Source organism: Rhipicephalus sanguineus, chromosome 2 (genome assembly GCF_013339695.2).
Source record: "Rhipicephalus sanguineus isolate Rsan-2018 chromosome 2, BIME_Rsan_1.4, whole genome shotgun sequence".
NCBI lineage: Eukaryota > Metazoa > Arthropoda > Arachnida > Ixodida > Ixodidae > Rhipicephalus > Rhipicephalus sanguineus.
The window spans coordinates 222,464,907-222,484,544 of NC_051177.1; the positions used below are offsets into that span (position 1 = coordinate 222,464,907).

The 19,638-nt window shown below is 45.5% G+C and overlaps 2 protein-coding genes across 5 annotated transcripts in view; one reads left to right on the forward strand and one right to left on the reverse strand.

Annotated features, from left to right (window-relative positions):
• The window catches only part of LOC119384112 (CD151 antigen), a 367,764-nt gene extending 349,398 nt beyond the window's left edge, over positions 1–18,366 (forward strand). For all 4 annotated transcript variants that reach the window (XM_037652406.2, XM_049412774.1, XM_037652407.2 and 1 more), the window contains 3 exons: positions 838–1,012; positions 2,848–3,015; positions 6,886–18,366. In XM_037652406.2, coding sequence (XP_037508334.1) covers positions 838–1,012; positions 2,848–3,015; positions 6,886–7,440 — 898 coding nt within the window. In that variant the 3' untranslated portion in view covers positions 7,441–18,366. The remainder of the gene's footprint in view (positions 1–837; positions 1,013–2,847; positions 3,016–6,885) is intronic.
• The window catches only part of LOC119382249 (pseudouridine-5'-phosphate glycosidase), a gene marked incomplete in the record, with an annotated part of 1,023,505 nt that overhangs the window by 535,114 nt on the left and 468,753 nt on the right, over positions 1–19,638 (reverse strand).

The window sequence follows — 19,638 nt, forward strand, 5'->3', positions numbered from 1 at the left end:
GTTAGAAAACAAGGACGTGAAAAGTGACATGAACGAGCGAGATCTTGACAAATATTGTATTGTAATGGCTGACACAAGGACAACACGCCGACCCCTGTGCACTTCGTCATTCTTGCTCTGGCGACTCCAGGTAACAGCCTATTTTACGTCAATCTGACAAATGTACGTAGTCGAGCTCCACCCCGACACATACCCAATGCATGAAACATTCGGCAGACGCCATCTGGCCATCGCCTAACGCAACACTGAAGACCTGTTTGCGGGAGGTGCGACTCTCCGAAGTTCGAACTGGTCTTGGGAAGCCACTACCAGGTCGAAGGAGATGCAATGTCCAACTCAACCTACCTTTAGTAAACATTTTTATGTGACTGTAACTAAATTGGTGGGATGCTGCATTCTTGCATTATCCTTGTTTTCTTCTAGCCTGTTCGCTGTGTCCCGCCCTTCACCTTATCCATCCTATTTGAATGCTAACCTATATATGACACTTCGCGAGATGTGAATAAACTAGTTGTGAGTTTGCGCACCACCTGTCCTCTAGTCCCTGTCTCGTCTCGTAATCCGAAGCGCAACAAGAAATCATGAATCTTGAGGACGTCGATGAGTGTGCAAATAATCCGTTCGGTGAGTGAGTGAACAACTTTATTGAACGATCCGGCAAAACAAGGAGAGGGGAATGGGGTGGTGGAGACTCTTGCGTAAACATGCTTGCTTGTGGCTGGCACACGGTTGATTGTCTGAACCAGCAAGGAAGACGGACATCTTCGACATGTCGACGAGTGTCCAGCTGATGTGCGTTAAGCGAGCAAATCAACAGCTAACGTTACCTGTTTCCAGGCTATGGATCTACACGTGCAACGTGGCACTTCTACTGAGTGCGCTGGCGTTCTCAGTAGCGGCGGCCTGGGTGCTGTCCGACTACCGAGCATCGCTGGTGCCCGGTCTGCGGCTGGCAGACCCGACCTTTGTGTACGCTGTGCCTGCACTTCTTCTACAAGGTGGCTTACTACAGGCAAGTCAAGTGCCAGCGTTCACTCCGCCGTGTACATTGTTGGCGTCATTGCCCCTGTCTGTTGTGAATGTTTCCTTGACATCCTTGCGTTTCTTGCGCAGCGTTTCCGTTAAATAAGCATTGATCTCGCAATTCCACGGTACTAACCACATTTTAATATTTCGAGAAAACACACGCGATCATGCCGTGTCGTCATACCGCATGGCATTTTCTCAAAGCACCAATTTTCTTGATGTGCGCAATCGTGCATGCGCAGAGGGATTTCATTCCGCCACCACGAAAGTGAACGAAAACTTCACAGAAAGTGTTCTCTTTTTATACTTGTTTCGCACTGCGCGTACAGCGCATTCATATTCAAAAATATTCATTACCCGTAAGCACGGCTGCTTGGCCCAGTGGTTAAGTGGTAACTTTTACGCAGACTGAGGAAAAGGTTACTCTAGCTGGGCGTTCGTGTCTGCATAATGAGTTTGAGTTGACCTATGAGAAACATGTAATTAAGTTATGAATCGGGGCCTACGTGACACCTCATTTCGATAGGCCGTTAATATCAGCCCAACGAAACGGCACAACAGAAGGGAAGACGAATGTCGTGTCGTTTCGCTGCGCCACTTAGGATGACATGAATGTCCAAACACCAACTCGCCCAACATTCATTGCTTTTATCGATAGGCCATGCTGGTGTATTTTTTTCTGTTTACAATGCTGCGTTTCGTTTGATGCAGGCTGCTTGCAAAAAAATAGGGGGGGGGGGGGGCATCTGTTTATACCTCACGGTGAACAGATATGAAAAATAAAGAAAATGCTTCACTTTTCGCGCGCACAAAAGAACACGGAAGAAAAACGACGCGGACACAGCGCTTTGTCTGCGTCGTTTTTCGTCCTTGTTCTTTTGTGCGCTCAAAAAGTGAAACATGAATTACCAACATACCCAAGCATACGTTCCTTAAAGAAAATGCGCCGACATTCTTACCAACGTACTTGCTCTAATAGATAGGTACCATATTTTCCGCTGTTATGAAGAAGACTCATTCTATTTTGATTGAACTCACCAACTCTCAGATGGTAAGTAAAGCGAGGGAGATACCGTTCTTATAAATTCTGGCCTTGCAGCTTAGGTAAGAGCATAGTTTCCTAAAATTAACTAGAGGGGACTCTGGCGCTGCGATCGTTCGGCCACCATGGGAATGATGGGTAGTACACGGATTTGCCTAGTCTTCGTACTTGCGGGCTTCGAACGCACCCGTGGCTTTGTTTATTGCTATCTTTTGGTTTTCTTTCGGATAAAAGAATGGATCGCTGTGAACTTCGTGACCAGTAGTACGGAAAGCCGAGCTAGTTGGTACGAATTCATAGTGCAATAGCGCAACAAACACAGGGACACAGGCAAGAGAGACGATACTCTCTTGCCTGTGTCCCTGTGTTTGTTGCGCTATTGCACTATGAATTCGTTACCAGATTTTAATTGGTGAGCCTAAAAAAGGTTAAAGTGGTGAAGTGGAACTGCTGAGTAAGACTTGTTGCTGGGCGAGTTGCTTTCCCCTTTCCCCTTTCCTGCTTTCTCCTACTCTTCTCCCGTGCTTTTTTTCATAGTCTGCGCTAAAATGTACCCCATGGAACTGCTGACTTTTGCTGAACTTCGTTTTGCGACAAAGCGGATGCAGGCGCGCCATGCATTGCAGCTCCCATAGACACTAGCGCCAGAGCTCCCTCTAGTAAGTATTGTATGAAACCCTATGGGTATTCCAACACGGCGCAGTGAGGGAAACGTGCGGCAGTGCAATTGTAATCGAGCTGCTCAGGGTGCAGTGATGTTGATTGTCATGTGTATGCAGGCCCTCGGCTGTCTTGGCGCCCTGCGTATGAACCAGCGGTTGCTGCACGCTTATTGGGCACTGCTATTCGCCCTGCTGCTCGGGGACGCACTGGCGGGCCTGGCCTGGCTCTTCCGTTACCGGGCACTTGTCGCCGGACTCAGAGCTGGTCTCATGGACGAGTTCCAGGTACTTTGAATGCGTTATTTATGAAGCCTACGTTTTATCAAGCCTACTATTTATCAAGCCCCACTTTCAGAAGAATGCGTTATTTATCGAGCTTAAAGGCCCAACCGCATGCACGCGATTTTCGAACGACGGCGACAAGCGACAGCGACAAATGGGCTCCGTCGCGCTGTCGCGTTGCGACGGGAGCACCCACATGTTCGCGACAAAGTGTGATGGTTGCTCGATCGAAAACTATTCCGTGCACGCAGGTAAATTGCGAAAAAGAATTACAAAGTAGATGAATGACAACATGCCAAATTGATAATTGTCTTGTGCGAGATAAGGAAGGCATAAAAGCGTTTCGTGACTCTTTTTTCGCAATCTTATGTTTAACCGCGACAGTGGTATCTGCTGTGATCTCCATGGGGTGCCCGGAAGCGTGCGCTGCCTACGCTACTACGTCGCACTTTGCAAACTGCGTTATGTTAGGGTTAGTCCACGAGGCGCATCTCTACAACGTTTCCTCTTGCAGTCGTGCAACATTTAAGAAAAGCAGCAGCGACTCACATCGCTGCCTCGCCAGGAGAAGGGCCACTTCCCACGACGACGATGTTGACATTGCAGCAAGCTACCAATATTGCAGCAAGCTACTACCGAAACATGAAAACGAGCCATCGATCAAAATTAACGACAAAATACGGCCGCTGCCTCATTCTCCGCGTGAGATGGGGTTGTAAAGAAGGTAGGCTATAACATGCATTCCTTGCAGTACGCGCCAATTGGACGCATCAAGAGCAAATTGGAACTGAAATCTAACCGAAGCGAGGATCGGTCATGGAGGAAGGAATACTAAGGAGAGGCCCTATCGTATTCAATGCATTGCGAAAAGTGTGGCGGAAGTGACGTCAGATTTATGGTGCAAACAAACCGCTATGGGGCAAACAAAACAGCAGACGCCCCGCGGCGTGCTCTCCGCGGTGGTTAGCTTCTGCGCAGATTTGTAGACCAGGCGTAAACTTTGCGCGTACTGTGTGGTTCCCACGCAGTAAAATGTTGCAAGCAGACGTTTACCAGGCTGCTCGTGCGTGGCATGCCCGAGTGCTGCGTGCTGAAATTCTTCGTGGAGCGTTTTTGTGCAACAGTACAGAATACCGGTCCGTGCCGTGATCAAAAACGTTCAGCCCCTGCATCATCGTATTCGAACTCACCTAGCAGTGACTTACGCGTTCTGCTGGGCGTTAGGCCTTCCCTTTCTCGTAGCCCGATTTCCCGATCCGTTGCCGGATTAGCGGTTCTTTGTTCGTGTATATGGAGTGAGCGTAGTAGTTATTCGGCGCAACGCTAACCTATAGTTAACGTAACTTCACGTCGAAATGAGGACACTGCTGTATTGTATACGCGATCGTGCACGTAAAGTTTGTAATTCCAGTACGCACACAACAAGCACGCAGCGAGCGCACACCGCGCAATACATACATCACGTAGTCCGATAACAACAACATAAGTTTATTGCCCTTTCGTTGAACGACACAGCCTCTAAAATGTACGATGCCTTCGGCGCATGGTATGTACGGCGCGTCAGACGCCAAAAAGAAAAGTTCACGTGTGTTCTGAGTTGACACAATGAGTAAGAAGCAACAGAGCGCACATCCGAGAGCTTCGCATGCAAATACCGTGTATTAGTGATAGCAATGAAGCGAACGTGTACGTACACATGAAAAGTGACACCCGGTACTGTCCGCAGTGCACGCGATTTGCACTGGGTATACGCAACAGCTGGGCATTGCGTAGCTTTTCTAAAGAACACACACAAGGAGCAGCATGCGTGAATCGACTACGCCGCGGCGCCGCTGGCACGGCGAAAAAAAAAAAAAAAAACAGGCTCGAATCGCGCATGCGCTTGCAAACGACACGACGGAAATCGCGAAATGTTTCGAGGCTCCTTCGCTAGGAGGCGATGCGGGTGTTTGCGATGTGGAGGCTTCACGAATGTGTCGTCAGGGCCTCTCCTTATTTTTCCTTCCTCCATGGGATCGGTGATGCTGCCATGTTGCCGGATATCGTCATGCTCACTTCCGGGCGACAAGCGATTTTTTCTGGTTTTCCAGAAACCTGCGACGCGACAAGCGACGGCGATGGATGGCCCTCCGCGACAGCAAATCATGTCGGTCATCGCTATCGCTCGTCGCCGTCGCTCGAAAATCGCGTGCATGCGGTTGGGCCTTAATAGCTTGCGCATCGCGGAAAAGGGATTTGAGTTTGTAGACGCTGTTAGAACACGTGAGCCGACGCCGCAGATTGAACCAAGTATTCCAGGAGGGTCAGGCAAGGAACCTGGATGACGTAAACGAAACAGCAGGCATTTTGATATGTTAAAAATGAAAAAAAAAAACAACGTGGCCGAGAGTTCTTCGTCTCCGTATTGTCTCCGACGTCTCGCGTGATGGTCTAAATAATCCCTGGCGGACACGAGATCAGACTATGGAATGGCCACTCACTGTGAGTCATGGATTGATGCTTGGAGCCGATGTTGATTGTTGGAGCCGATGTCTTGCTTACTTGCGTTAAATATTTTTCGTAACTATCTGAGTTTTGCAGTGGAGTAACATTGGATTTCGTCCTTCCCTCTTACTTTCTCAGTTGTCTCAGACATGTTCGCTTTTCACGTGCTGTCCCTAAAACCCAGGGGACATTTACACATTGAAATAAAACGTGCTGCCTTGTTTCTCTAAGAATCAAACATGCTTATTGTTATTTACTACATGCCCCTTTTCAGCACTGCTCGGCCTTGGATTTTCTTCAACAACGCCAGATAGGAATGAAGTGCTGACATAATTACAATCACATACAGTGAGCTCGGCAGAAGGCAGCCGGGCAAGGAAAGTAAAGCGGTTTCCGCGGTGACGATGTCTTTAAGTGTCTCAGGGGCGTAGCCAGAAATTTTTTTCGGGGGGGGTTCAACCATGCTTTATGTATGTTCGTGCGTGCGTTTGTATGTGTGCGTGCCTATATACGCAAGCAAAACTGAAAAATTTCGGGGGGGGTTTGAACCCCCCCAACCCCCCCCCCTTGGCTACGCCCCTGAAGTGTCTGTACATAGATATTTTCCGTCCGTCCCCGGAAAGGAATCCGCAGTGTACTGAACCATCCTGTGGGTGGCTGATTTCGTCTTATCCGTTTTTATACATGTTTGGCTGACGCAAAACTCTCCTTCTTTTCTAATGTAGAAAGCTTCCACAAGTTCCACAACATCGGTTTCTTTACACGAAAAAGAAGTAAACTTAATCAGTCGTATGTTTGTTTGATCTTTGGTCGCTCCTGCGCAGTCTTTTCATGGTATAAAAGCATTTTTTTATGGTACCTTGCCAGCTCCTCTGCGCATGTTCTAGATGCTTATCATTTGTGTATAAATAATCTGCATATGCCTAATAAACCACCGTTGAGAGTCAGCGCTTGTTCTGTGTATCCCTTTCTTAGTCCCGTCCGTCTGCGCGCTGTTTTTTGCCCATTATGTATCACCAACTAGCCCAACTTTCAGTCCTGCTGCAGTGTAGGAATCGTCTACAACTATTTAATATTATTCTTACGTACGAGCGTCTCCATGCGCCATGCTGTCGAAATAACTGTGTATGTTGTTTTTGCCGCGCATTTTTGCTGCGACTTGCCCATCTTCGTGCGAAACAAAGGCCCTCGGGAGGCTCATTTCTGTAAGCTTACTTCTTGGCCTTTCTCTAGCAACACCTTTGCTGCGAACAAAGACGAAATGAAGCAAAATAATTGAAATTTACATTTATAACCGGCTACAAGCTGATTTAAAGTACTTTGAGGGGAACTCGCACGAAAGCACAAACTGTCACGTGGTAGGCCTGACGTGAAGCATTGTGGACGCAGGACGGCTACGGCCTTCGTCCGGGTTACCGACTCCTGTGGGATCGGCTACAGGCCGAGCAGCGCTGCTGCGGTGTGGACGGACCGGAGGACTACAACGCCACCGCTTGGCTTCGCGAGCAGCGTATGGCCCACCCATGGATGCGTCATCAGGTTCCCGCCTCCTGCTGCCCGGCCACACGGCCGCACGCCGCGTGCCTGGACCGTGCGACGGGCGCCTACCGTACACCGTGCCACGACGCTCTCCTCAGGTGGCTGCAGCGAAGCGCCGACTTGCTCTGCGTGCTCGGCTTTTGCGTGATGGCCTTCTTGAAGCTGTGCTTCCTGGGTATCTTGCGGTACGAGATCCGCGAGATGATTCAGAAGATACGCATCTTGAGCAGCGACCCCTCCGGGAGCGCCGAGGGACCCGTCGAAACCTCGCGTGGCTCCTTCGGCAGCCACAAGGGTGGCGGCGGAGATTCCACTCTGCTGCTCGAAAAGCGCGTCAAGCCGTCGAACGGGAACAACAACGACGCGTCCTTCGACGAGTGTCACCACAAGTCCAGTCCTGTGTGATATGGTAGCGCTGCCCGCACGGGAGAAGGCACTTTCCATTCGAGCCACAAAACCACATTGTTTACGTACGGAGCGGGTGCCGTAACGCGGCCACTGAGGTACGCCCAGGGCCACCAGTGATGTTTTCCAGAATCATCACCAGATTACACTTCTCTGGTAAAAAGAGGCTACGTACTCGAATGCCCGTTCAAAATGTCATGAATTCAGGGCTGCCATAGCAGTGTGTTACGGTGAGAACGTAAAGGGTCATCGAAATAACAGAGAGAGCGAGATAGCTTAGCGTTAATATTACTGAATATGGCTGCAAGAAAACAGCATTTCGTATCAGCGCTGTCTGCGCCTGATAGTCTCAAAAGCACTTTGTTTTCCTTATGTATTCGGACGGCCCCATCCTTGGGAAACCCCATAAAAAAGAAAACACTGTTTAGCTGACAGAAAAAAAAAATTGGCAGAAAATGTGAGATCGTGATTTAAGACACTCCTTGCGTTTAGATAGAGGCCTAATGTCCAGCAGAGAGAGAACCAAACTAAACTTCTTTGAGGAGAAGAAAAAAATTCGAAGGTTGCCTTCTACGTGTTTAGTGGGTCCCTCCAAAGTGGGAAAACACCGTTCTTTGACGCTGTATTACCCTGGGGCACGAAAGTGAATCCCTTGAAAGCCTTCTTCCGTGTCGGATGGTGCTCCGCGACGCATGGAACGCGCTGTGCACCAGTTGACTGTTGTTAAAGTGCGTGCACTGTTGGTGATTGCTACGGTCACCGTGAACTAGATTGGACTTGGGCAGGCAAGCACCGTGTTTGTTACGTCAGTGCAGTCGCTCGTTTGCCTTCTCGCAGTGGCGATCTTCCGCAGAGGACTTTGTGCGCGTACACTCGCCTTACGGGTTCGACGGGAGAAAAAGCAAAGTATTACCGCGGCTGTCGCGGAGGTTAGCACAATGTAGCCTGGGCAATGCAGTGATGAGAGCTCTGCTTAGTTTTCTGGGAATACCCAAGTTAAAAAGAAACGGTTGTATCCCAGTTAGCAATTGTATATTTGTCATTATTTCCTACCAACATGTTGCCATGCGTAAAATTTCGCCGTGGTTTTATTGCTCAAAGTTTGTGAAAGGTTTTCTGAAAGGTACTCTTAGGATTTGTTCACTGCGTTTGAACGCCGAAGACGTTCAGGCAGTTCTTTTTCGAAGAACCTTATTAAGGCAAAGAAACACGATTGGACAGTTCATCAAAGTAGAAAAAGAATACAGCAAGAATAAGAGTGTGAAGCGTGAGAGATAATTACCAGAACGTTATAGCGGACTAAGTACAGCGAGGAATAGTCCTAAGAATTCGCGCCGCACGGATTCACTTTTGCGGTTTTGACGACCATTATTAAGACAGGTTGGCTGGGCTTTGCTTTCTTGTATGTTCCTGCGACATTCCAGTGCGTAGCGTAGCGTCTTGTCGTAACCAGAAATGCTTACTCTAGGCGAGTTCACATATATTTCATATTTAGACCCATGCAAATATTTGCAAGCATATACAACACTGCTTTCTTTTTTTTGTTGTCATACTTATGTTGACGCAGTGTCAGTGAATCTTACCTGAGCACAAATTAAATAGCAGAGCGCTACCACATATACTAGACACCATGAGAAATTGAGAATTAAGACTAGGACGGCTGTAAAACGAGGGGTGCAAATTATGAAAAACAGAAAAAAATGAAGAAAGTATGAGCGTTCTTTTTTTGGTTTTGCGTGTCTCTGTGTGCTTGTCTCAAATCGCGCTCCTCACTTTAAAGTCATATGACACCGACTAGACCCAAAAGAACTACCCTTAAGAATGGGATGAGCACGTTTTTCTACGTGGTGTTCTAACATGGGCGATAGTGTGATACGTTCTTCGAAAAATAAGCATAAAATTACGCAGTCGATTTCGCTAGAGACCCTAAAGTGCTACTAGCTAGAACAACCCCTTACAGTGTTGCTAATTTCTTCCACTAGTCCAACTCATACCATCCCAGACGTATTTACCATTTTTAGCATAGCCACTTTTCTTGTGCAGTAAACTAAACAGGTGCGGAAAGAATGTTTCATTTGATTTGACTTATTGATTTACAATTACGCATGTGCACAAATACGAATACACACTCAAAGATGAGTAAATGTAGGAGGTTAATGAGAAAAAGCGCACGGCTTGAGGGGCCCTCAACTCTTGGACACGAAACGCATTGTACTGAAACAAGGGTTATGGAAGTATTACAGTCTATGAAAAGGGAAAAAAAGGAAATACATTTCGCTCAAGCTATAAAATTAGAGACAGTGGGCCAAAAAATGGCTATGAAAGATCATAGCATGCAAAAGTACAGATATCCCACCATGAGCACTCATAGCGTAAATAAAGGCTGAATGAAAAGCAACAACGTTTTAAAAGGGCCCTGAGACACTGTTCCATGTAACCGTCGAATGGCTTCATTAAATGAGCCTATTTACTCACGACTAGACCGCCGCAAAAAAAAAATTATAATCCGTCAAGTACAAGCGGAATTACAAGGATTTACCATGCGCTTTAAGCGCTTTCTCTCCCGTGTCGTACACTAGCGAGGGAGAAAGACGACAAGGGGGCAGGAAGATGCGTCCCTTCGCCCCTCATGACCTTGAGCACTGTCCTTTCCGTTTTTATTCGAACGCGCGGCTTACTCTGAGCGCGGGCACGTGGCGCCATCCCGCGGCGGTGACGGTAACTATGCACCTCACGATGCTCAAATCAGCCAATGGCCGTGCACTTTGGGTTTATGGCGCGGTCATTTGGGCTTATGGCATCACTTGTCGAGAAAAGAAGGAACGATTTCTATCTGATTTTGAGAATTAGTTGTAAATTCCAGGCCGCATGCTGCGCTATGATGTTTGGCTCGCATGTTTTCAGGAGCCTCGACTAGCGAGCAGCGGTGTTTTCTGACCATGCTGAGGAAGTGTTACACGGCCCCTTTAAATTATGGCAGAAATAGATCTTGTAAAGAACAACCTGGCCCATTGTATGAGTTTAATAGTCTTGGTAAATTATTACTTATCATTTGAGAAGGGCAACTTAACCTAAAATTCAGTACCTTCCATGTTTTAGATGTATGAGGGTTACAGTGGTATAGGTTAACCGACAATTTTGCTAGTTATCCAAGGAATGTATTATTGCTTTTCGCATCAAAGTAATCTTCACGCACAAGTCCGCGTTTAGAAATGATATGGACTTGAGATACCTTATGCTTCTGAAACAGGGTTTCTGTACGGGCCGTACGCCAATTTCCTCGGCATTTTAAATAATGTGTTCACGTTACCTTCAGTAGATTCTATATGCGACTGCGAGGAGCCCTAAGATGATGTTGAGTTAACCCTTTAGCTTGAAAGATGAATTTGATCTCGCAATCCCTTATGCATTACGTACACGGAACTGATGAATTTTTGCTGCAATAATCGTGCTGAGAGTGATCGTGCTTTATGTTGCAAGTAATTTATGCTGCATATAATCATGCTTGAATAAGGCACATCCCTCAGCCAATAGGCGCTACGAATAATACAGCATACTCCTTGTAGTGTACAATACAGCCTGTTGGAAGGAAAAACAATATAGATAGTGCACTGTTACGATTGGGCCTCCGAGTTTCTTCACAGGAATTCTGTAGTAAATACTCGCCTGTAGATATAATGCCGGGCAAGGACAGAAAAGTAGGTGCAAGGGACACAAAGAAGATTGGACGCTTTACGCTCAAGTGATCACCTAAAGAGACGATAAGCCTGTTATCTAACGCAAGCATTGCATTCTCATTGAATATCGAAGAAGCGTGTGGGATTTCATTTGCAATAATTATTCATCGAATTGATAATGGCAAAACAGAAATAGCCCTTAGTTGTTGGCTTGAAAAACTGGCCGAAACCCACGAAGGGGATTGGTGCCCCTATGACAAGTCAAGCACGCAACATATGACATTTGTAAAAGAAAGAACGACACGTGCCATGCAAGAAAGCTATCCAAGCGTCGCGTCCTCTAACTTTAGACTATTCTCGCTATCCTTACATAGAAAAACGCAATCCATGCTTTATTTTTCAACGCATGCAGGGCCTGCGCACACATCGTCATGCGAACAAAAACTAGTCCGACTGCACACACTTAATGGCTTATATTCATTATCGCCCGTGCCATCGTAGACAAACACAAATTGAGAATTTAACGAACGTGACACAAAAGCAAGGCAGTTCAGAAAAGTATCCAATACTGCCATAGGTTCCCCACATTTTTCTTATTTATGCATCAGACACGCTTGTGTCAATTTGCCTTTTTCCGTTGAATGTGCCAGATACATAACATTTAACTTTCCGAGGTGCTTAACGTGGTACGTATGCAAAACAGAAACGCTCATTTTGTCAGTACGCGCAAAAGACAGCTATGGTTTGTGTGTTTAAAGAACTTAAACATGGTGGGATTTATCAGGTTCCGTGATTTACTTGAAGCGCAAATTAAAAAAAAGGAAATGCAATGTTTTGTCTGTTTCGCCTTCTTGTGCCGGCGTCTTTCCCAGCAGGCCAGACACCACGATTGATAAAATGATTAATGCGTTCCTTATTTCTTTAACAATCGATTGCTAAATAATATAATCTCCCCTCTGGAATTGTCCGCGAACGTGAAGCGCAGCGAAATTAGAAGTACCTAATCATGTCCAGTGGTGTTCCTGAAGCCGTCAGCACCAAATGTACGCCGGAGACTGTAGATCAGACTTGGAAAACGTTTATGAAGACTTCACAGGTTACGACCACTTGAAACACCGTGCGGTCACTATCCCTCACACCGGCGTACACAAACAGTCGCTGCGACAGTCGGTCCGCCACTCCTCCTGGCCGCTCGCTTTGCTTGGTTATGAAGCGTTCGCGCGTCCAGGGACATACTCAATGGCTCTCGTTGCTACCTCGTATCACCACCGCCGGCGAGGGGAGATATCTGTGATTCCCACAGTTCTTACGAAAACCCAATGTGCTTCGTGCCAAGAGGTGTTCCTCTGAGTGGGGTTCCGATGTCCTTCCGCTGCAAGTTAGCTTCCACTTTTCATCGTTGACAAGCTTTGAGTACGTAATGTGTGCAGGCTCAACGTGGCCAAATTCTCAGTGCTTCCTGGAAAGTCTCGAATTAGTGTCATGGCGTGAAATTGAGGTTTGACTGTCTCGGCAGTGGCAGAATTTTGCAAACTCGTATTACGAGGTTTTTTTATATACTAGTTGTTCGGGAAAATAACTTAGAGACGCATGCACGGCCACCCGTTCTATTTTGACTACCTCTTCGGCACAAAGAAAACATAGTGTTCAAAACAGTTTGCTATCATACATGACACTCAGTGCAAGTTAGCACAGATACATCGCGGAATCTTCATCGGTAAAAAATGCGTGCGGTGGGGTGTGGTGTAGGGGGATGAACTCAAGCAGCGCGATCTGAACGCTCGTCTTAAACGTAGTCTTTACAGATTACGAATGATGAAAGAACGTTCCTTCAAAAAATTGCATTCCAGTTTGGTTTAAAAGATAAACGCCAACAACGCAGCTTTACCACACATCCTACGGCAACCGTTACAGTGTTTGTGCTGCTACCCACAAGGTAGAGGTAAAATAATATAGGCGCAAACTGTGCGAACTGGTATCAACGAGAAAGCGACAGAGATACAGAAATGATTTTTCACACTGTAAGAAATCTTGAATGTAAATAAAGGGCAAAACAGCTCAGCCGAAAAAAAAAACTCATGACAGCCAGCTCACATCTTCAAGAGGCTGCACCTCCGGAAAACGTGGCGTATCATGGAGGGTTGGTCACCCTACAAACGATACATGACTTTTCTCGCACTTGTCATTTACTTCTCTTTCATTAAAATGGAGAATTTCCAGGCACATCGTAATACACCGCGTATAATAGAACGGGAGCAGCAGCAATTGTGTTTTTGTCAGTTGCTTTGGAGTAGCTAAAAGGGAGGAGTGGCAGTGACGCAAATTCCTGAAATTCCGATGTCGCTAATCCTAACATCTCTTCTTTGCTTATAGACTGTTTTACGGGTGGGTTTCGGTGCCGCCATAGTGGGCTGTTAACCTTACCGGTCCTTTATCTTGCACAAATAAACAAACAGCGCCACGGTAGGCGTATACAGAAGAAAACGGTCGGGTTGGTGCATTCGGGGTTTCCTGACGTTTTGAATTCACGTCGCGAGATACATGGCTTACGTAAAATAGTCTATATTTTGCATATCTGCCCGCCAAATATTCAGTATGCAAAAGGGCTGCAGAATTCAGCTTAAGAAAGCAAAGTGAACGATAACAGACGCATTTGTCGTTACAAGAAAAATTGGAGATACGTTCTTCAACATGACGTAAATTCTAAAACTACAAGCTGCGCTTCAATTCATAAACAGAAGACATCAGAGGTGGCGGTAATCTTAATGACCTAATGAAAGTAGACGTCTTGCGTTCCAGTATTTCGACAATAAACAGAAATATCATCTTATTTGAGAAGCACAGCGCGGGGGAATGCATCACTTGAAACATAGGTCATACATTTTTGAAGACGAGGCATACACATTCAACGTGAGGCAGCCCGCACACACACTTGCGTTGGAATGGATCACAACGACCTGTAGCACATATCTAAGCCCTAATCATCTAAGACGTTTTGTCCTTTGGTCGCACTGCCGTAAGGTACACGATGGCGGTGCCACAAAAATATTGGAGGACTGGAAAAGCTTGTCCGTGTCCTCCATGTTGGGTCGGACAAATGATGTTTCGTAGAAGTTGGAACTACTAAAGTGAATGTTGACACTTTGTTTCCTAATGACTTTCTGCATAATACGGCCAGAATTTGTAACCTTGTCAAGGAAATCTATAAGAGGTGATTTTAGTATTTGGTACGTCATATGCCATAGAACGTATGACGCACCTATTAAGGTGTGAAGTAGCCGAGATCGTGAAGAAGGGCGTGTCAGGTTTCAAGTTGCGTAGCGGAAACATCCCGTTTTCCTACCAAATCGGTCACCCTTACCGAGTTTGTTTCACCGAGTATACAACCGATTCTTTTTTCTTAGTATCCTATTTAAGCTGGAAGCACAATGAGTAATGGACGTGATGTGTGTCGTTTCTTTCTCCATTAATAAGCGACGAAGGCGCTCCTCTACAACAATATTTTTTTAAGTGATCCATTTTTTCAAAGCCTCAACAAGCGGAGTCCTACATCTTACGAAGAATGCTGGGCTAGTCCCAGAACCAAAGCAATGTTATCAAAAAAGGGCAAAAAAAGAGGAATGACTGTGAGTGGTAAATAGTGTAATCTGGTATTTAAAAGAACAAAACCCGAAGCGTGTTTTATTTCAACTTCTGTAACAGCATTCTCATTTACGATGTTCAAAAATGGATGCAGTTATAGTATGTGTGTTTTTGAAAGCCAGCATGAAATGGCCCTACGCTGACGCTAAGCGCGCACAAGTGGAGGCTCCTTTAAAGAGCTTCGACGGTTGGGATTGTGAGAACTGCCCTGAAGCCTCAATAGGCTAGAAGCTTATATCTTTTTGCAAAAATGAAACCGCCTCTCTCCAAGCACTACAAAACGTCAATACACTGCTGTTGTTCGGCATGACGCATTGTGCTCCTTCGCGTAGCGGCACTCGTTTGCACTCACCATGTGTTTTCTTTCTATTCTTCTACTGCGGTGCCTAGGGAGGGAGGTATTATGATATCTGAACCACGACTTTTCAACAACTAGCTTAGCCTTTCAGCAAGCTGGTTAGTGAAGACACCCTAGTGTAACTACTGACCGCGAGAAAACGCAGGCGCAAGCACACAACCTAGAAGATTGCTGCCAATTTACAGCTCAGTTTATCTTTTCAAGGTGACGAGCATCAACCACACAATCTATGTATAGTGAGTGAAGTGGATCACAGTCACTGACCGAACTAAAAGACACGGTTCGACGTTTCAGAGCCGTGTACGGCTACCTCCTTTATTGACTTGTGCTCAGTGGGTCATTGCATTGTTCCGAAGCTCGAGCTCTTTTCAGACTTGATGAGTGAGCGTGAGTCAATTCACGTCAGTATGTATAAATATAATGAATCTGTTATGTATGCTTGTCACATGAAAAAAGTAAAATAAGTTATAAAATGGCGACCGCTTTCTCGATCGTGATATTTTCAGTTTCAGTTTAATGAACGTACCTTGAGGGGGTTACATAATTGGGAGGGTTACACAGAAGGAGGTCCCTTAGTGCGAACACTGCAATGGGACCTATTGTTATAAGATACATAAAAAAGCAAAAACAGAAGCAAAAGTGCAAAATTGCGATATACGTGCATAAAATGTAGTGACAATAAAACTATTGCAAACTGAACTACACATGCAATATAAGTGAGCAAATAAGCAAAGACTAACAAGGTGTCGCAGAAACGATTATTAGGACTTTAATACTAATTAATAGTTACATAAAACAGTCACTAAATGACCTTAAATATAGGATACACGAAATACACTGCACCAGAGACGAAAAAGTAACGCTAGTGACATGCATATAAATCAACGACTCGAACACCGGCGAACTGAATGTTTGTAAGCAAATATTGAGGGCGATGGCTCGAATATTCCACACCTTGGTGGCGGCGTTTTGTCCCTAATTAGTGCGTGCCCTAGGAAGTACAATACTACCTTGGACGGAAAAAAATGCATTATTCGAGTAAGTTTTAAATTTCTTTCCTATGATACCAAGATTTGGATTCCGTGCGTCTCAGGGGCGTAGCCATAAATGTTTTTGTTTTTTTGGGCGGGGCATTTAACCATCCTTTGTGTACGTTTGTGAGTGTGTATATGTGCGTCTAATACAAAATTCAAAAATTTAGGAGGGAGGGGGCTATCTTTTGGCTATGCCAGTGTTGAGTTTCCTCGACACACTGTAACTAAACTAGTGACTTTTTTACTGCGAAAATACGTCAATTTCCATTCACTGCTGGTGCGGCCAAGGCGCGCCGTTCCGCATTCAAACACAGTACAACGTAAGCAGCATAATATCCTCACATTGTTACACAAGGCAGCGGGTACCGACTTTGCGGCTGCGCTTTAACGGGCCTCTGAAATAGCACATACTCACTTCGAGAAATATCATATGTGTATAATGTAGCAACAAGTCCGTTGTTCAACCAATCAAGAGGAAAACAGGGTCAATAAGCTTATATCTCTGATGTGTGATGGGAAGATGACACCGGGTGGCGACATATCGTGCACTTAATCAAGATTACGGTTACCACGATTATGGTTTCAGCAGCTAATAGTCGAATTTATTGCATTACAGTTATTCTGCCTGAATGCTGTGAATGGGAAATTCGTGTTTGTCTGTTTCTATCATTTGTAAAGATTACGTTAAATTGCAGATATTATTGGCACGGTTCACGGAATGAAACCGCCACGTGGCGCTTCGTTCCTGCTTATTAAGTGCGATAGACGTTACTAGAACAAAAAGCAGAACGTGCCCCGATAAGACTGGTCTCTGATTGTTTCATTGTTCCCGTTGCACATTAACAACTCCGAAAAACAATCTTCTTCGTATTCAATCCATTATGGAACTTGATTATGCAAACGTTGCACATCAAGCATGATGTGTCTTGTAATGAACAGTGAGAAGAATATAAAAGAATAACTTACTAATCCAGGAAGCTATATTGTGATCGGCTATTCTGGGCTTTATGTTCATACGCAAGATCAATTTCCAAGTTTCTATGTACAATGCGTGCTGGAAAAACAAAACTTTACGGCATTTTTTAGGATGAGGGACGCACGCATTTGTTTCCTCTGTTTGCCTTAATAGAAGGACGGAAAACGGAGTCTCACCTCTATGTTCGCTTGATGTTTTTCGAGATGTTCAAGTTCACCGCGTTATGTGCATCAGTTGCAGGGGTTGAAAGTGATGAAGTCGCTTAAGGGACACAATCACTGTGTGGTAAGATGCCCTCTGCAGGAAATGGCCGCGACCATTGCGACAGAGCATGCACTCTGTCGGCTTTATGCTGCATTGTCGTCGGTTTTTGTTAGCGCTGTAATTTTGCCAGCTCTTTCCTGTGGCCATTGTTAATATTGTATAGAATAGTGAAGTAGCAAAATACGAACGAACATTTTTACAAAGCCGGAACATTCCATGAAGAAAGAGCTTGTTTTTTTTTTTTCTCTGAATATCTTGGTTATGGCTCCTCGAAAGCATGCAGCCTAGCCAGTGCCCAGAACTTCTTTGTGGAGTGATGGCGCGAACCAAGTACGTCGTGGTGCAGATGTCATTGTGGTACTTAGACACAAGGATTCAACTCTAGTTGTGTACAGACAATGAGAGCCCCGTCACACGCTCTTGTCAATGTGATTCGCATGTGGAAGGTGCCTCTTATTTATTCACAAGAGCACCAATGTGGATAGCTCACTCGGCGTTGAAGCCGCTGCCTTGCAAAGTTGCTTTCGGCCGCCACGCGGCAAAACAAAGTGCACTATCTCTTGCTTACGCTTATAAATTTTTCTTGTGGCTTGCTACTTTGCTTCATGTCACTGTCCTTCGTAGGATTAGGACAAACGTGGTCGTAGGGTGTTATATTTTGTAAAAAAGAAGAAAGTGCATTGCCAGTCTAGGGTAGACTCGTAAGTACAATGCTCTGTACATAATTAGCATGGCATCGGCAAGATGCGAAGCGCATTCAGCGCTCCAGAACTACTTGCAACGGCCACCTATTTTGATTCGTCACGTTCTGGAACGAAGAGCTTTGCGCCTTTCACACTATTGCTTACGAATGCATAAACATATATATCTATACATATTTACAGCTATTGTTAAGAGTAGAGCGCGGAGAGTTCTGAAGTGTCTTTGTTGTGAACTGTTGTGCTCTCAGATGAACAGGAATAAAAGTACAGAATTCCATGCATACATCTGTGTTTTTGTATACATGTTTTTTTCTGCTTCATCAGAAGCCGGATTACTCTCAGCTTCATTGTCGAGCAGAAAAAAACGCGTATCCTTGTTTATTTGCATTGAGCCCTTACATGCCTCACTCGCATCTATTCACGAAAGCAAATCACTCAAAAGGAAGCAGACGGCAACTATAGTGTCGCACTGTGCCAGTGATGGTGCAGACTTGCGCAGGTACACCAAGAGCAGCGCTCCGTTCGCGCTAAGGCGGAGGGTCAACTGGCAATGAACAGGGCGAGTTAGTGGCTCTTGTTGCGCTAAAGCCAGAGGCGGCGACGAAAGTTGATGACATAGAATGATGCGCAACCCGCTGTTGCTCGCGCATCATCCGCATCAGCCGTAACTTTGCTTCCCGTGTTGTCTCTATTCAGCAGTGCAAGAAAAAAATTATGACAAGCCATTAAGCCTAACATTTCGTCCTTATCTAACGTAATCCAAGGCCGGTAATGCAGTTTATTATTATTATTATTATTATTATTATTATTATTATTATTATTATTATTATTATTATTATTATTATTATTAATAACTTATTAGACGTGTGTCATAGAACGCGCATCTTCTTTCTTGTCTTTATTAAAGCTCTACTCTGATCATGCCCGCGAAAAAGCGTTTCGTGCAGTTGTATCAATGCATCTACTCAAGTGCCCCAGGTTGTCTCGCAATACAGCATGCATGTGCTCACAAATACCCTCGGAATCAATATCCGTATACTCGAAAGCGTTCAGACTCTGGCGCTTAAAGTTTGTCTTGCATCGTCGCGGTTCTCTTCAATTGCTGAGACCATTGCCACTGAAAACGGCCAGTAGTGGTGAAACTGCACTATTTGAGGCATTTTGCTATAATCCAACTTGTCTGCGCCTCGCTGAGGCAGTCCCAGTTTAAGTTGCGCCAGCTGCGCCTAAGTTCAATGTTCTGGCTTTTCGCACAAATAATGAGCGCACTCAAAATGGTTCTTGGTTGGCCCTAAAAATCTCCAGAGATTCTTGAAATAGCGGTATATCACCTCCCTTCTACCTCTTTCAGAAATGCGATTTTTCTCAATGAAGCATACAAGTATACATAGAGTCCAGGTTAATCGGTCCAACCGAAGTGTATCAGCGACGCCGCTTCTTCCCGTGGCCTCCGCGATTCACGGTTTGACTTTTTGGCCTAGAAGGCCATAGCTCTTGATGGGTACAAACAACTTAAAATGATTGGAGCCGTGAGGTGCATCGCAAA